Genomic DNA, 15,980 nt, shown 5'->3' on the forward strand with positions numbered 1-15,980 from the left:
TGTTCAATCCATACAAGCAAGTAAGGAAGAAAGGGGGTGGGATGTTAAGCTGCTTTGTGCAAGGTTATTTCAGCCACATTTGGCAATGGGAAGGTGTAGAGGTAAACACAAATTACGATGCCTTTCTTGGACACAGTGCATAAGAGTCTTCCATCTGTCTCAGCTGATAATGCAGTGTCTCACCTATAGAAACATGGGGGGGTTGAACTCATCTCCTCTTCAATATCAATGTCAAAGAAACAGGAGACAGGTCTAATAGGGGGAGAACTGGTATTTAAACTGGACGTCAGTAGAGCAAGGTGACCTGTACTCAACAAGTGCCCGTAGTAGGAATTGAAAGACGGAATATCTATGAAGTAATACCGTGTGTGGCTAGGTAGCTGGTAGGGTGAGTACCTCCACAGAGCGTACCCGTAATTTATTTTTTGTTTTCCTGCTGGCCTTTGCCCACTGCCTGCCCTCTTCCGGACTGCTCTGCGCCTCGGGGCACAGACAGACTCTGTACGTGTAGCTGTGACCAAATCCTCCTTCACCGTTTTCTCACAACGCCACTCTCTGCGTTAATAATCGGTCCCTCGGGGGGGGTGGCAGTCACCGCCCGGCCGGCTGTCGCCGACACGCGTTTATCACTGATGGCACCTCGGTAACGGCCGTGGGGCGCGGCCCCTTTAAGAGCAGCCTCTTCCTCCTCCTCCTTCCCGGGCTTAGCCGGCGGCGGCGCTGTGCGGCGCTCCGTAGTTACGTCATTGAGCGGCGCCGGCGGTGTGGCCGTGGGCGCGCGGCCGTTGTGCGGCGGCGGCGGGGCCGTCCTCTCGCCATGGCCGACATGGAGGACCTCTTCGGCAGCGACGCCGACTCGGAGGCTGAGCAGAAAGGTGCGGGGCGCCGCGCTCCCCCTCACCCCCTCCCCGCGGCGGCGCCCCGCAGGCGGGCTGGCGGGGGCCGCGCCGCCAGCCCTTGCCTCGTCCCCTCCCGCAGCCCTCAGCCGCGGGCAGGGAGGGGGCGGCGGGCGGGAAGGGAGCAGGCCTGCGGGAGATGGAGCCAAGCGGGCGGGCGGTGCTGACCCCTCGGCTAAGCGGTTAACGTACCTCCTGCTGGCGGCATTGCTGAGGCGGCGGGCGCTGCCCCGGGCCGCCTTTGCACACCGGCTTTTCGGGCCAAAAAGCAAAGAAAACCGCGTTCCCGTAGCTGTCCTCCACTTCAGAGCGCCTCACTGCAGTAAGGGTGTTCTCACTCCTGCAGTAGCGCCTGCCTTCCCGCTTACGTGCTCTGAAAGAAAGACCCTGGCCTCACAGCTGGGACTGCATGAAAAAGCAGTTTGTCGTGACTGTTCCCCGTCACCGCAGCCACGGAGGACTCACGATCGGAAACAAAAGCAAAGCGTACTTCGGGATTTGATAACGTTTAATCATACGCTTGCTTAGAGCTGTTTGGGTTTGAGATGGTGAAAACAAGGCGTGTTTCCTGTTTGCCCCTCGTTATCTGGAAAAGTTTTAGCTGTCATCAGCATCTAAAGAAAGATGATGGAACACCTGCCGATTTAAGTAATTTGTATATTTTTAAAACGCTTGTCTCAATTTCTTTAAATTACTTTTCAAGGCAGATGTTCCTTTTTTTTTTCCTGCTTGAAACTGCCTTCAACAACCTCAGCATTCAAGGGTAGCTCCATTGTAACAAACGTGTCAGGGTACATAAGACAGCTAACTTGGATTAAAAAAATGATGACAGTTTTAGATTTGTAGGATTTCATAAGCCATATGTATATATTTACATATTTTAAGGCCTCGCTATTTCAAATTTTACTTTCTTTACTTTTGGATAATTGCTTATTGTTTCTACAACTTTAGAATCTTGGACAATACCTTGTGTTTTGAAACTTTATGTGGCATCCGTCATTTTTCATTGTGTCTTTCATTGGCTGTGCCTTTATTAGTAGACATTTTATTTTATTATTTTAGGTGACTTTTATAGTTCTTTCTTACAGTTCTCTTAAGTTCTCTCTTGGTTTTGGGGTTTGTTTGTTTGTTTTTTTTTTTCCAAAAGCAATGCCCATCACCTTATGTGCATCCTTGTAGGGACATTTTAATTCTTGAAAGGGTGATGTTTGTTTTGCAGATTCCGATTCTGGATCTGAATCTGATTCCGATCAGGAGAATGCTGGCTCTGGTAGTAATGCTTCTGGAAGCGACAGTGACCAGGATGATGACAGGGAGGCAATAAAACCTAGTAATAAGGAGTTATTTGGAGATGATAGTGAGGATGAAGGGGCATCCCATCACACAGGGAGTGACAACCACTCTGAACGATCCTACAATCGCTCTGAAGCTTCGGGACATTCTGAGCACGAAGATAATGATCAGTCAGACGTGGACCAGCACAGTGTTTCAGAAGCTGCTCATGATGATGAGGAGGATGATCGTGGGCATGGGTCAGATGAAGGCAGTCATCATTCAGAGGGAGATGGTTCTGAAAAAGCACATTCAGAGGATGAGAAGTGGGGCAAGGAGGACAAAAGCGATCAGTCAGACGATGAGGAGAGACAGCAGAACTCTGATGATGAGGAGAGACAGCAGAACTCTGACGATGAGGAGAAGGTGCAGAACTCTGATGAAGATGAAAGGCCGCAGATGTCTGATGATGAGGAAAGACTCCAGAACTCAGATGAGGAGAAAATGCAGAACTCCGATGATGAGGAGAGGCCACAGGTCTCGGATGAGGAGAAGATGCAGAACTCAGACGATGACGAAAGGGCCCAGCATTCTGATGAGGAGAAGATGCAGAACTCTGACGATGACGAAAGGGCCCAGCACTCCGATGAGGAGGACCAAGAGCACAAATCTGGTAGGACTGTATACTGCGGTAATGATTTGCTTCTAGTTTGATCTCTCTTTATTGTTTCATTTATACTGGCCTGAAAAGATTCAGACTTCAATGTAAAGGCATTAATCACGTAGCTTTCAACTATAGTCAACTTCGTAATGTTTTTTTATGCAGCACTTTTAAATGCCTTTTCATCTGACTCAACTTGTTAATACAAAGGAATTTTAAAATATGTGGAACAAAATTTTTAATTTGCTGAGAATAATTATGCTCCTTAGTAGAGTCTGCAAGGGGCAGTGATAGTGAAGATGAAGTTCTGCGAATGAAGCGAAAGAAACCAATTGCATCAGATTCAGAAGTGGACAGTGATACAGAAGGACAGAAAGGTAAATGGTGGCGTTGTTTTGTGGGGTTTTGGTTCATTTAATCCTCACCTTAAGCGCAACAGTCATCTGCTACAGAACTTGATAAAATTGATAGCGCTTGCTATATGGTGTAACTATAGTGCTATGGAAATAACAAAACAGCATAGCATGAATTCTGTGTGGGGAAGTACACGCTGTATTTCTGCTGATTATCTCTAGTTAGCTCTGTCAGTTTTTCATTTTCCTCCATGAGAGACAGAGCTTTTCTTTCACGAATGTCGTTTCACACATTTTTACTGAAAGATATTAAGAACTGGTGCCTGTAATCAGAGCAGCCCAGAGAAACTGTACTGTTTTTTGTGATGTTTAGCTGGCTGGGAAAGAGGTGTTGATTTTTCTGAGAAGTAAAACCTCCAAAATGCGTAATGAAGTTGCCGTTTACATATATTTAAGTTGTTTACTTCAGTAAAGGCTGATCTTATACTCTTGATTCTTCTGTTGCCATTTTTCAGCTAGATTCTCTTATTCAATAGACCCTTTCCAGGAAAACACACCTTGAATCTTTAGCTTAAAAATGCAAGGGAAGACTGGTTTTCAGGATAAGAGAATAATGTGTGCTTCATAAACGTGCAGTTTTTAACCTTTGTAGGTAATTTTAAGTGGTAATGAAAGTGAAGGATGTGTTAATCTTTTTTTCTGTGAGTGTGCTTGCATGTAGGGGGGTGTGTGCGCTTATATATGTATTTTAAAATAATAATTTTTCTGCTCAAGAGCATGCAGATGTCATGGATCTGTTCGGAGGTGCAGATGACATTTCCTCAGGGAGTGATGGAGAAGACAAGCCACCAACTCCAGGACAGCCCATTGTGAGTAGACTTGACTTTTTAAATAATTAACATGCCATTCCACTCTGAAATGCAGAACACTGATTGAGTTTGATAATATTTTAGTGAAAAAAAGACTAACAGCATTAAGTAAGCATTACAGATCATTTTGACCTAGCTAAAATAATTATTAAAGTTTTATACATAGCAATATCAGATGGATTCATTTATCTGCCTTCCCCCATCCCTGCTCCACTTTTTGTACCTGAAAGAAATATACTGAGTAGTTTTGATGGTCATCAAGTAAAATATGAAGTCATAGCTGTGTTTGGTACCTCAGTACAGCTATTTGACAAATGTTTTCACTTTGGGTCTTGATGATAACACATAAAAATATTTTTTTATCTGGGAAAAGTTGTCCCCCATTTACTCTCTAGTGCTTAGCTGAAAACTGTATGTCAGCTCCTTTGCTGTCTCCTTTCTGTCTTTGTTCTCTTGAGTTTGCACTGGTATTTGAAATCACTTCAAGTGGCACATGAAAATGCTGAATTGGGTTGCTTTCACTGAAAAGGTGCAAGCTCTTTTACCCAAAGCTTCCTGATCTCTCTCTGTGCATATGGGTGACTTTTCTTCAAGCAAAATGTAAGTGCTTATTAGAGCAACAGTAGTAGCCAGATAGACTTTTTTCACTTATGCTCCTATTCTCCTTTTTTTATTAGGATGAGAATGGACTGAGTCAAGAACAGCAGGAAGAAGAGCCTATTCCAGAGACTAGAATAGAGGTAGAAATACCAAAAGTAAACACAGACTTGGGTAATGATTTGTATTTTGTGAAGCTGCCCAACTTCCTTAGTGTGGAGCCCAGGTAATTGCACATTAAATACATGATTTATAAGGTTTTTTAGTATTTTCCTATATTGCTTTTGTTTTAGTAACACAATTAAATATGTTGGCTGTATTTAAAATGGTTGACATTAAGATGTACACTTTTGGTTGTGATCAGTCAATAGTGACATCTGTTGTTATCTAATCAAGTGCTGAGTAATTTTCTTATGAGCTTGGGTTTCAGCTTGATTTAATAACTTTTTGTCTTTAAAAAACAAACAAAAATATGATTTAATTGAAAGCACATGCTATCAGTTGAATTTTAAACAGAGGTTCAGGCTCTCAGCGATGTGAAAGCCAAATGCACAGGATCTTTATGTACTTTCAAGTGATAAAAACATAATTTTGAATTTTAGAATAAGCCCTTTTTTATTCGTGTGTGCTAAATGTACTATTTAACTACGAAGAGGCTGGTTACTCATTTTCATATTTACCTAACCCAAGCTAAGGAAATTTTCTGGAATTCATAAGGAGAAACAAAATAGATTATTAGAGCTGTTTGTGATGTTAGGTTTGGCCCTAAAGCCCGCCTTCGGCACTTCTAGTAAATTGCCGTTAAATCTGTCTCTTCGAGTGTTTTGTTAAGTAACTTTATTGCATTGTTTAATAGGTGTCTTGTTAGCTGGCAGTGTAGCATGGTTTGTGTTATACATTAGTTAAATAATTCTTTGTGGCTTTCATGCTATAGACTGTTTCAGCAGAGAACGGTTAAGAATCTGGTTAGTGGCTGTAATAGTGAGAGAAGTCTTGAGGATCTTTGGGGGTCAGACAGGACTGAAAATAAAATTGTACAGTAGCAGAATCTGTTTATCGCTTCTTTCCCTTGCAGCAGCCTGGAAACTATTAGGAAGGAGGCTAGGGAATGGCCTTCCCCCACTCACTCCCAACCCAGGCATCAGGTTTTTTGAAGGAAGAGAGGAAAGACAATCTCATTTTCCTTTCCCTTTGGTTGGTTTTGAGATTCAAATAAAAAAATGACAAAGATTGTGCTCTTAGCAAATCCCTAATTCACCACAATTATAAGATGATAATTTTTCTTTTTATTTTCTCGGTATAATATTGTATATATTTTGTTCCAGACTTAACCTTGACCTCATCATCATGATACTAAGGAAACAGTATTTTCTGAGGCAGACTTGCTTTCTTTAGGTAGAGCCATTTAGACGGTCTGAATGCTAAAGTGGCTGTAATTGATGGTAGTGAAGACACTTGGGTAGGCCTCCTGTGGTGTAGAATCAATGCAGTAAATTACATTACTGCAGAAATGGCTGTCTCACAGCTGCAGTGCCTACTGTTGTGTGCAGTGTATAATTTAAACCTTTCAAGCACCTGTTATTTTGCACAACTCTAGAATAATCCGGGTTCATTTTTAGAAGGATAAAGACTATTATATAATTTATTGCAGACCTTTTGATCCCCAGTATTATGAAGATGAATTTGAAGATGAGGAGATGCTTGATGAAGAGGGTAGAACTAGGTTAAAACTCAAGGTATAATGTTAATTTTCCTTTTTTCTTTTACACTCATCTAGCCACATTTCTTCAAAGTCTATTTTAGGTATTTTAGAATGGTGTTTTGAGTTATGGTTCAGATTATGAAAGTGTGGAGCAGTTCAGTACTGAGGAGAGTTGATCCATTTTAGTAATTAAAAAAAAGCTTGACAGCTGCATTTCACCTGTAAAAGCGATACCTTTCACCTTCATTTTTTTGCATCATGCAGCAAATTATCTAGGCTTTCTAACTGTAATTCTTGACCTATACAGAGTATATTTTACCACAGTGTTCCTTACTATGAGTTAGAAAACGTGTTTTGTTTTTTTTTTCCCACAGGTAGAAAACACAATACGATGGCGGATGCGACGAGATGAGGAAGGGAATGAGATCAGAGAAAGTAATGCACGGATAGTCAAATGGTCAGATGGAAGGTTAGTTTGGACTTTTTGCTATTGAAGGAATACAGTTGTTCTTACAGTGAAATGCCATGGCCTGCAAAATTGGAAGGGCAACAAACTTTGATGTCAGCTCTGCACAGCAGAAATTATTTTAGTCTCAGTGCTTTGAAAGTTTCATGCTCTGCTTAGTTTGGATTGAAATATAATTATTGGCTATATATAAAAAGGAAACATCAAGGCTTTCTCCATTTATAAATGAGGCAAAAAATAGACTGTAGTGGCTTTATCAAATAACTGATGTATGAATTCTTTTAAGCATGTCTCTCCACTTGGGCAATGAGGTCTTTGACGTGTACAAGGCGCCACTACAGGGAGATCACAACCATTTGTTTATCAGACAAGGGACAGGTCTACAAGGACAGGCTGTTTTCAAGACAAAGTTAACCTTCAGGTAAACATGCTATTCTATATCAAATGTTGATACTACTTTTGCAATTAAGTGTTGGAACTAGTATATAAAAATTAGAGATACCAGTTCGTAAATGTTCAGAGCTTAACTGTTTAATAAGAATGTGCTATTTTCCAAGGTCAGTATTTTGATAAGATTTGTCCTAAATTAGGTGTCCCGGTTTGAAAGGTTAATATGCTATTCACTGTAATATGTAGGCTACATATATTTTTATATATATATTTTAAGTACTCATCTGAATCAGAAAGAATATTAATATTCCCTGAAATTAACCTTTCTTCTGATGCACAGTTGCTATCAAGATGATGATTATGTCTTGGGATATTGATGTGAAATGTGAGGATGATTATTTAGGCTGGTAATGGACTGCAGATGGTTTGCTGAGAGAGGTATTGATGTGTGCAGTAGCTGTTACAATGCACATAAATAAATTTAAAAAAAAAAAAGGAGGATGCTTTTACTTTCGTGCAGATGAATCATTGAAATCTTAAGTATTGTGGCCTTACTGTTGTCCTTTAAAAATTGATACATTCCTTTAAGAAGTATTTAACCCATAGCAATTTTTTAACAGGCCACACTCTACGGACAGTGCCACTCACAGGAAGATGACTCTGTCTCTGGCAGATAGATGTTCAAAGACCCAGAAAATTCGTATTTTGCCAATGGCAGGTCGCGATCCAGAGTCTCAGCGCACAGAAATGATTAAGGTATTGTGGCATGGAACTCTGATCTGTGACTTTAATCTAAAAAATCATAACTGTAATATAGCTGAACATCTCTGAAAATTTTATGACTTTATGAAAAACAAGAGTGTATTTTGGAGTTATGGGCAAGAGTTGTTAGCCATGGGTGGAGTTTGCTTAACCTTACAGATTGCAAAAAAATCAGAATATGTACAGTCTTCACACTGCTGTGAAATTATTTCAAAAGCTACAGTAGAATACTAGGTGCTCTTCAGTATTTTTTTTTTCCCCAATCTTTATATATTGCTTCTTTCTTTGGACAGAAAGAAGAGGAGAGATTAAGAGCTTCAATTCGTAGAGAATCTCAGCAGCGAAGAATGCGGGAGAAGCAGCATCAGCGTGGTCTGAGTGCAAATTATTTAGAACCTGACCGCTATGATGAAGAGGATGAGGGAGATGATGCAATCAGTCTAGCAGCTATCAAAAACAGATACAAAGGTGGCATCAGAGGTAATAATAAACCTTACCAGCAAGTAAGTAGGTCCTGTGTGATTTGGATAAATTAATTTCACAGGAGAGTCCTGGTAAGATTGTATTTTGCCAGTTCATTTGATACATGAGGAGATATGAATTCAGTTCATATCAGTTTATTTTGTTTACTCTGGGGTTAGATTCTGCTAGCTTTTTGTGGGACTAAATGTAAGAGAAATATTTTTAATATTCTCTCTTCCTCACTGATTTCAGGTAAAGATAAATATTTGTCTCTTCGTTTTTCTCTGTAGAGGAACGTGCTAGAATCTACTCTTCTGACAGTGATGAGGGCTCAGATGAAGATAAAACACAAAGACTACTCAAGGCAAAGAAACTTACTAGTGATGAGGTAAGAAAAGGATTTTGTTCTTAAGCTACTCATTTGCAGTCAGGAACATTTCCTGCACTAAATCTAGTTTTTAAAGCTGAGACTTGTAGTTTCATTTATGCTGTGATTAATGTATTATTTGACTTGGCATGTTTTCTGTGGTAATTAATCACCAATTTCTTATACACTGCATTAGTTCATAGACCTGAGTGATTCCCAAAGGAGGTCACTGTTGTTATTGCTGATTTAAAGATGGAAAAATTTGTGCAGAGTTATGTAAAATTACTTTACCAAAATTATGCAAGGAGTAAGAAGACTTAATACCGGAATCCTAGTGTAGTGTTGTCTCCTAAGCTACATGGTCCTCTACTCTTCATTATGGAAATAGCGGAAGCATTTTCACATAGTATTTCTGCTCTTTTTAAATAGAAGAGTTAAAAAAGTAAGTTAAAAAGAGTTAACGTCTGTTGCTAAATAACTGTTATACATCACCCAAGTATCATCCTAAACACTAGGCCATGATCAAGTTAACCTTTAGCTACAGCAGTAGTGCTGTTTCCTCTTCTAAAATTGTGTTTTATTGGTTTGTAATTTATCACTGCTGGGTACCAGTAAATGAATCTTTGTGTATATCGTGTCTTGAGGTTTAGTTAATTTCAAGTAATGTTACACTGTAGTGCTGTATCAGAAGCAGTGACACTTTTCAAAATTGACAGATACCATTTCTGAGATGAAAACTTAAGTATTGTCATCCAGTGGTAGAAGTGGAACCAGGAAGTATATGGACTCTGTCCTATTTCCGCTATACCTGTGTAGTCTTATTTTCCTGACCCTTGCTCCTCATTGTAAAATGATTCTGTGGCAAAGGGCCATAGGACATTTACTGTGTACCTTGGGAACCTGAAATAAGGGGGAGTTTTGGAATTCATGACAAAGGGCAATTGACACTGGCTCCCTGGCTTCCCACTGCCCTGTTCAAGAGGGAATTGGGTTGGGTCAGGTGTTTGGCCTACTTGGTTTTAGTAGCCCATTAGTTTGCTTTCTTTTAGACACCACCAGTTCTGTATTACTGTACTCTTGCTGTTGATCAGTATAGTGCAGCCGTAAGTTGCAGCTGTGCTTGCATTTCTCTTAAGCCAAGCATGGCTTAGGAGTGGTAGTTTGGGCACACCTGAGCTCTGCTGATAGTCACCTTCACTTACGTGGCAGAATAATAAATACAAACTAACTTAGCTTAATAGGTTCTTATTACTACCTTGTAGGGTATGAGAGATGTTTTTACACTGGCATGCTAGTTCAATTACTGTTCCTGTCCTGTTTTACTGTAAATTATATTTTATTTAAATGTTTATGCTTAGAATATCACGCAGAAGTTTAAAAAAACAAAGTTTGAGTAGGTCAGTGTAAGCTTATGGAATATTTCTTAATGCTTCACCATTTCCTTTAAGAGATTATTTTAAATGTTTTAATTATTTTAACTATTGCCCTAAGATTTCTTTCAGTTTATTTCCTACAGTCCTATCTAGTGTGCTACTCTAATAGCTGCTGAAGTGGCTAGAACTTTATTCTTGAATTTGAGAGGCTTCCGTAATAAAACATCCTTTTCTTCTTAAAAGAGTAATTTTGCAGTGTAGCTTGCTATGTGTCCTTCTAGTGAATTAATGCATGTCAGACTTCTGTAGTCACAGCTGCTGAAATTCCAAAGTTGTGTTTAAATGACCAATATATGACATAGCTTTCAGTATGACACACACCTCTATAATGTAGGAAATCTTAATTTTTGAAGGAGTAAGTTTGCTCTCATTTGCATTTCTATACTGTGCTTCCTGGAAACTTCTCGGGAGGCATGTCTTATTTCCGAGCCTGTTGGATGTTTGCTGCAGCCTGAATGCATGTTCTTGCTGCTGTGACACTACTCCTTTTATACTGTCAGCTGAGTATTTGCACTAATAGGCATTGTAATATGAAGCAGAAGTAAAAATTAGTTTTTCTTTTAAAGACGTAGATTCTGGCTTTTTATGATACATAGAGGAAAATTTAATATTTCAGAAAGTATGACAGTAATGCTGGAGATTGTCATAATGAGGCATATAGACAAAACTGTAATTTTGTGAGCTCTGTTAGTGTTTGTAAGTAGAAATTGAATTGTTTATTTATAAGACACTACTAGTTGTTAGTTTATGATATAGCATTGTCAGGACTTTGCAATTCCAGTCTCTCAGAAGAAAAGGTCTAGGCAACCGCTTTTCTCTGCTGCTTGAGGAATGGTAGCCTCCATTTTAAAATTACATGACTTAAAGGTAATATTCCTATCACGGCCACAGAGGGGTGCTACAGTAGTACGAAAAAAACCCAGTGATGCATAACTACTTACTTTCAGTCACCACGTAGGAAGTATGGTATTTATAATATGTATCCGCATACGTGAAATACGGACTTCCTTGTACACAGACTTGCTTTCATGTGCTGTCAGTCAACAACACAGCACAAATCTTTGTCCTGAGAACAATTTGTTACCATTACTGAAAACGTCAATCTAGTATTAATACATTTTATCACCACACGGCAAGTAGTTTTACTGTTACTGTAGTTAATGGGGATATTCTGCTAAACAGGAAGATGAATCATTTAACGATAGCCTAGATAGCTTCTTGCTCAGAACAAGTATTTTCTTGTAATCTGTCTCTGAGATTCCCACCCCTACTAATTTCTGTTTTCCATGCTTAAAATTCCTTCCTAACTGTGATTGTCACTGTATTAACTTCATATGTTAATATAGAATAAAATGCTTTGAAAAAAAAATTATTCATTAGAGTTCTGAAACGCTAATAAGTCGTTGAAGTCCTGAAACTCAATCTTTGCTGCTTCTTAAAATCCAAGTAATATGTGTTGCTTTAAAAAAACCAAAAAACTAAAAACCTCCCAAAAAACAAAAACAAAACCAACAAATGGAAAAAGGGATGAGGTTACATAGACCTGAGGGTATTTTTAAAGATACGCTTCTTTTTAAACAATAATTGAGTTACCACTTGTTCCTCATGTCAAAATTGATGGGTTTTGCATTAACAACTAGTGATTTGTAGTTTGATTAAACATTTTCATAGCATTGTGATTTAAAATGTTGTTTGGAAGGATCATTTAAGCTGAACTGGTGTAAATGCACATGGAATAAAAATCAACCTGTTGACTCTATATTTAGGTGCTAAAAATTTGGCATCCAGCCTATAAAAGTCATTATGGTATTGCTTGCAAACAGGTAATTAACTCAATGATTTGAGTTCCTTTGACCAGCTCTTTGAAGCCTCCTAAACTGTTATATTTCTTGGGCTGTAAACTGTGGTGTTGATTCTCAGTGCTAGTGGTCTCTCATCAGTCTTTATGCCAGAGAGCTGTTTAATTTTTTTTTTTAAATTAACAAACAAACAAAATGCCTACCCACTTACTGAATTTCTTCTTTGCTTCAGTAGCTCTAATTTAGGGCGTACAAGCGTCCATAGTCTGAAAACTTAGCAAAGCTATACAGGTTGCCTGAAGGGAAAGCTTCTGCATGTTGAAAGATTCACTACAAATTCTAGGAACTACCCATGCTCGTAAGACTTGCTGAGAATGATATTGTATATGCCATAAATCCAGATTATGACATATATTACTTTCATGCCATAGTTCAGTTTGAAGCAGATATGGTTGCATGTCCACAGAGGTAAATGGAGCTGCAGCTGTATTATGGACGCTCTCAGGTTGGGGTTTGAGACCAGTAGTAATGTTGACTGAACTTAAAGTACTGATGCATAAGAAGTCCTGCATTGCAGTAGCACAAAGTGGAAAAACTAGAATTAATAATTTTGCTTTTCTTACGAGAAATACTTTGAGGTCTTTTTGTTGTTCTTCTGAGTTTTTTATTTTAGCTTGAAGTATGTTGGGGTTTGTTTATTTTTGTCCTTTTTTGCATTTAGGAAGGTGAACCTTCTGGAAAGAGAAAAGCAGAGGATGACGACAAAGCAAGTAAGAAGCATAAGAAATATGTGATCAGCGATGAAGAGGAAGAAGATGACGATTAAGGAAGCACAAAAGTTGATTTTTTTTTTTAATATATATATATATTTATATATATATTGTACAGTTCTCTTACAGCAAAGATGTAAGTAACCATAATGGGGTTATTTTGATAAAGGAAAATTCCGTTGAAGTCTGTGTTTTTGGTGTGAATAAAGTTTTTTGACTTCCTTTTATTTTTTAAGATTTTCTCTTATTGCAGCTGTTGCATCAGGGATCATCACAGTGCCATTTTTTGTCTTGCACAGTACATTTCAGTTTTGAGAATTGTAGTAACTGGTTATCCAAGTGAATTAATCAGTGATTTTTACGGAGTTCATTAGGAGAAAGCATTCTAATCTGTATAGAATGCTTAAATGATAAGTTTGCCTGACAAGGGTATGGCAATGTAGCTTACCATTTGTATGGAAGGGTTGGAAGAACATATGAGTGGTACGGTACAATTCTGTTTTTTTCCTAGGTATTCCTTATTTCCTGTTGACTGTGGACAGTACATTACTATGCTGGTATATTTTGATGACTGAAAATATTTCTTACCATGTTTGAGTAAACTGTAAAGTTCCTGCAGTTAGAATAGTTAACTGATCACACAGGACGTTTACTTTTCATGCATTGAAGCCCAGAATGAAAATCTGCATCTTGCCTGAGCATTGTTAATAACAACAATAATAGGCACATGCTAGTGATGTAAATGTCAGAGTAAAAGCACTTACTTAAACAAAACTAAGAAATTTCTGCCAGCAGAGATGAAAGTCTCCTTTAAAAGGTGAAATGAACCACAATGCAAAAATATATCCTAACAACAGTGTCTCATAATCTCATATAATCCTTATGGTGCTCTTTCCTGTTGTTCCTGGTTGGTTTTATAAATAGGTTTGTTTTGCTGGGAAGTCACTGGAGGAGAATGTTCTGGACAGAACCATTGCTGCTTTTACACTATTTCTAAACACCTTATTTGATGATGCAATACCAGTTGTAAAGTGGGGAAAGGCTAGAAGAAATATCTGAACTTTTCCACGCTTTCTTTCCAAGATGAAATATCCCATATGTAGTTTCGTTGGTGAGAGAGCATTCAGATGTTATCTGTGTTGCTTTTTTAACTGCATTTTCATACAGTCCTGCAGAGTTTGGATGCGACGTGAAAAAAGTAACAGAACGAAAACAGAACTAGCTTAATGCCTCTTTAAACAAAACCATTTACTGATGCTGTGAAAAGTTTATTATGTGAATTTGTGTTACGGAAGATGAAATAAAGTAGCTGATAGTTAAGTAAGAAGGACTGTTACCCATCTCTTTCCTGCCCAGCTGAATTCTGCTTTTTCATAAAACAGTAGAAGGGTGCAAGTGCCTCATAGTGAGCATTTTGCTCTCCTGACATTCCCTGGTTCTTTGAGGTATGGCTTTCAATCTAGACATCTTGCTTTTGTCATCTTTAATTAGGCTAGTAGTTTGTCTCTACCTCCATTTGTCCTGCCTGGAAGGTACAGGAAGCGTTCTAGCTGCAGTAGCACGGAGCTCTGCATGTGTTAATATATTCTGCTGAGCAGCTGACTGCAGTGTAGACATTTGCAGGTATGAAAACAAAGTGAAAAATTTCAGCTCGGAAGTCTGAGTGCCTGAGAAACTGTTCTTTTTTTCTATAATTAAATTGTTATCTAAGAGTTCCCGTGCCTCTTTAATGTGCAATTAAAACCTTTCTCCATCTGCTGGAATTTTGATCCTGTAGTCCTCCTCGTTTAGACCTCTGCTGGGAGACTGGTTCCTTACATGAGGTTACCTGCTTTCCATTTGTAACCTTTTCAGGAAGAAGCCAGCTGTATAGAAAGGGACGTCATTCTATATGGATGTAACATGCTGTATTTTCAGTAAAAGCCTGCCAGGTACCTCTTAAGCAACAAATTTGGTGTATGGGAACACACCACCATTTCACTGGTGATGTGTTTGCTTTTATGTCAGTTTAATTCAAGTGTTGGCTATTTTTATTTTTACTACTCTCCTAAGAGGGAAAATGTTTTAATCACTTTCATAGGTTTGATGCTGGCTAAGCCTTTACTAAGTAAGTGGTCCATTTTATCTTCCAAAAATGAGGCTTTTTGTGGATTACAAAGATGAAAAGAAGTAATTTTTTACACTGTCTTCTTTTGTAAATTGCTCTTTTAAAGTTATTTAAATGTGTAATTTTAGAAAATGTTTTCTCAGCTTAAATTGGTTTAACAATCATCTTGTAATTAAAGTCACTTGAATGAACTTAGCCTTATCCACAGTATTTTTTTAGTTGTGAGTCAAATGTATATTTTTATTTAACTCGAAGACAGTTTTTGCTATCCCTTTTCCCAGCCTCCAAGTATGTGAGAATTACTTGGAATTTTTTCTTTTTACCCAACTTAAAAATATCAAGCTAAAGGAAATAGAATGTAGATTGAGCTGTGTTTACTCTTGTACTGGCTGGTCAGAATACTTTCTTCCAGAAAGGGCATGATTTGAACAACTTCCAACAAAGAAAAATTTATTTGAAGAGCTGATATTAAGCTGTGTGAGTACTAGATTTTCTGGCTAGTGGCAGGATGTAGAATAAGTTCTCTTGAAACAGTCACTGAAAGCTGTTCTTGGCTATATAGTTTTGTTGTTTCAAGTATATCCTTCAACTGTATCCTGGTTTCCAGTTGTTGATCTGGAGTTTTCTTTCTAGTACCTGGTAGCATTTTCCACCAGCCATTTTTCTCCATCCTAGCCGTGCAACTTGGCATGGATTTCGTGTTGCGGCACACCTGATGGATCGGGGAGTGCCCACTGAAAGGAGCAGCTACTCATGCAGTCCTTCGCTCTTCCTAGCAGCAGGTTGGGCGATAACTAGCCCAGCTCGGTGAGTCAACTTGCTAAACTGTCAGGAAATTTCTTTCCTGCCGAGTTCTTGCGTTTTCTGCCAGGCATGCCTTCAGAACTGCCTTACTGGCCACGTGAGCATCAGAGCCAGCTCAGTAGGTTGGTGTGCTCATGACTTGGGGGACATCAGGGAAGGCTGATCTCTTTGTCAGAGGTAAAGATGGACTTGGCTTTCTTTTGAAAACTTACCCTGACCATACAGAAAGAAGAGAATAGTTTTCTACTGGTGTAGCTGCCTGAATTGGCA

At 38.9% G+C, this 15,980-nt stretch overlaps 1 protein-coding gene across 2 annotated transcripts; it reads left to right on the forward strand.

The window, feature by feature from the left end:
- The first annotated feature begins 748 nt into the window (after window positions 1–748).
- Window positions 749–14,928, forward strand: LEO1 (LEO1 homolog, Paf1/RNA polymerase II complex component). 2 transcript variants are annotated; one of them, XM_072871582.1, is made up of 12 exons: window positions 749–875; window positions 2,116–2,841; window positions 3,099–3,206; window positions 3,957–4,051; window positions 4,729–4,874; window positions 6,300–6,384; window positions 6,725–6,819; window positions 7,103–7,237; window positions 7,827–7,962; window positions 8,262–8,448; window positions 8,721–8,818; window positions 12,751–14,928. In XM_072871582.1, the coding sequence occupies exons 1-12, from the start codon at window positions 818–820 to the stop codon at window positions 12,853–12,855; spliced, it is 1,974 nt and encodes a 657-aa protein (XP_072727683.1). In that variant the 5' UTR covers window positions 749–817; the 3' UTR covers window positions 12,856–14,928. The 2 variants fall into 2 exon arrangements, with proteins under 2 accessions (XP_072727683.1, XP_072727684.1); XM_072871583.1 differs by having other exon boundaries at window positions 3,102–3,206; window positions 12,751–12,935.
- Window positions 14,929–15,980: the final 1,052 nt, after the last annotated feature.

Source organism: Ciconia boyciana, chromosome 8 (assembly GCF_034638445.1).
Source record: "Ciconia boyciana chromosome 8, ASM3463844v1, whole genome shotgun sequence".
NCBI classification, from domain to species: domain Eukaryota; kingdom Metazoa; phylum Chordata; class Aves; order Ciconiiformes; family Ciconiidae; genus Ciconia; species Ciconia boyciana.

What these genes read in the sequence shown, in the direction of transcription:
- LEO1 (XM_072871582.1), top strand. Translation starts at nt 818, where the DNA reads ATGGCCGACATGGAGGACCTCTTCGGCAGCGACGCCGACTCGGAGGCT. An exon ending in CAACTCCAGGACAGCCCATT is followed by an intron (nt 4,052 to 4,728) that starts GTGAGTAGACTT and finishes TTTTTTTATTAG; the next exon opens with GATGAGAATGGACTGAGTCA. An exon ending in TTCCTTAGTGTGGAGCCCAG is followed by an intron (nt 4,875 to 6,299) that starts GTAATTGCACAT and finishes AATTTATTGCAG; the next exon opens with ACCTTTTGATCCCCAGTATT.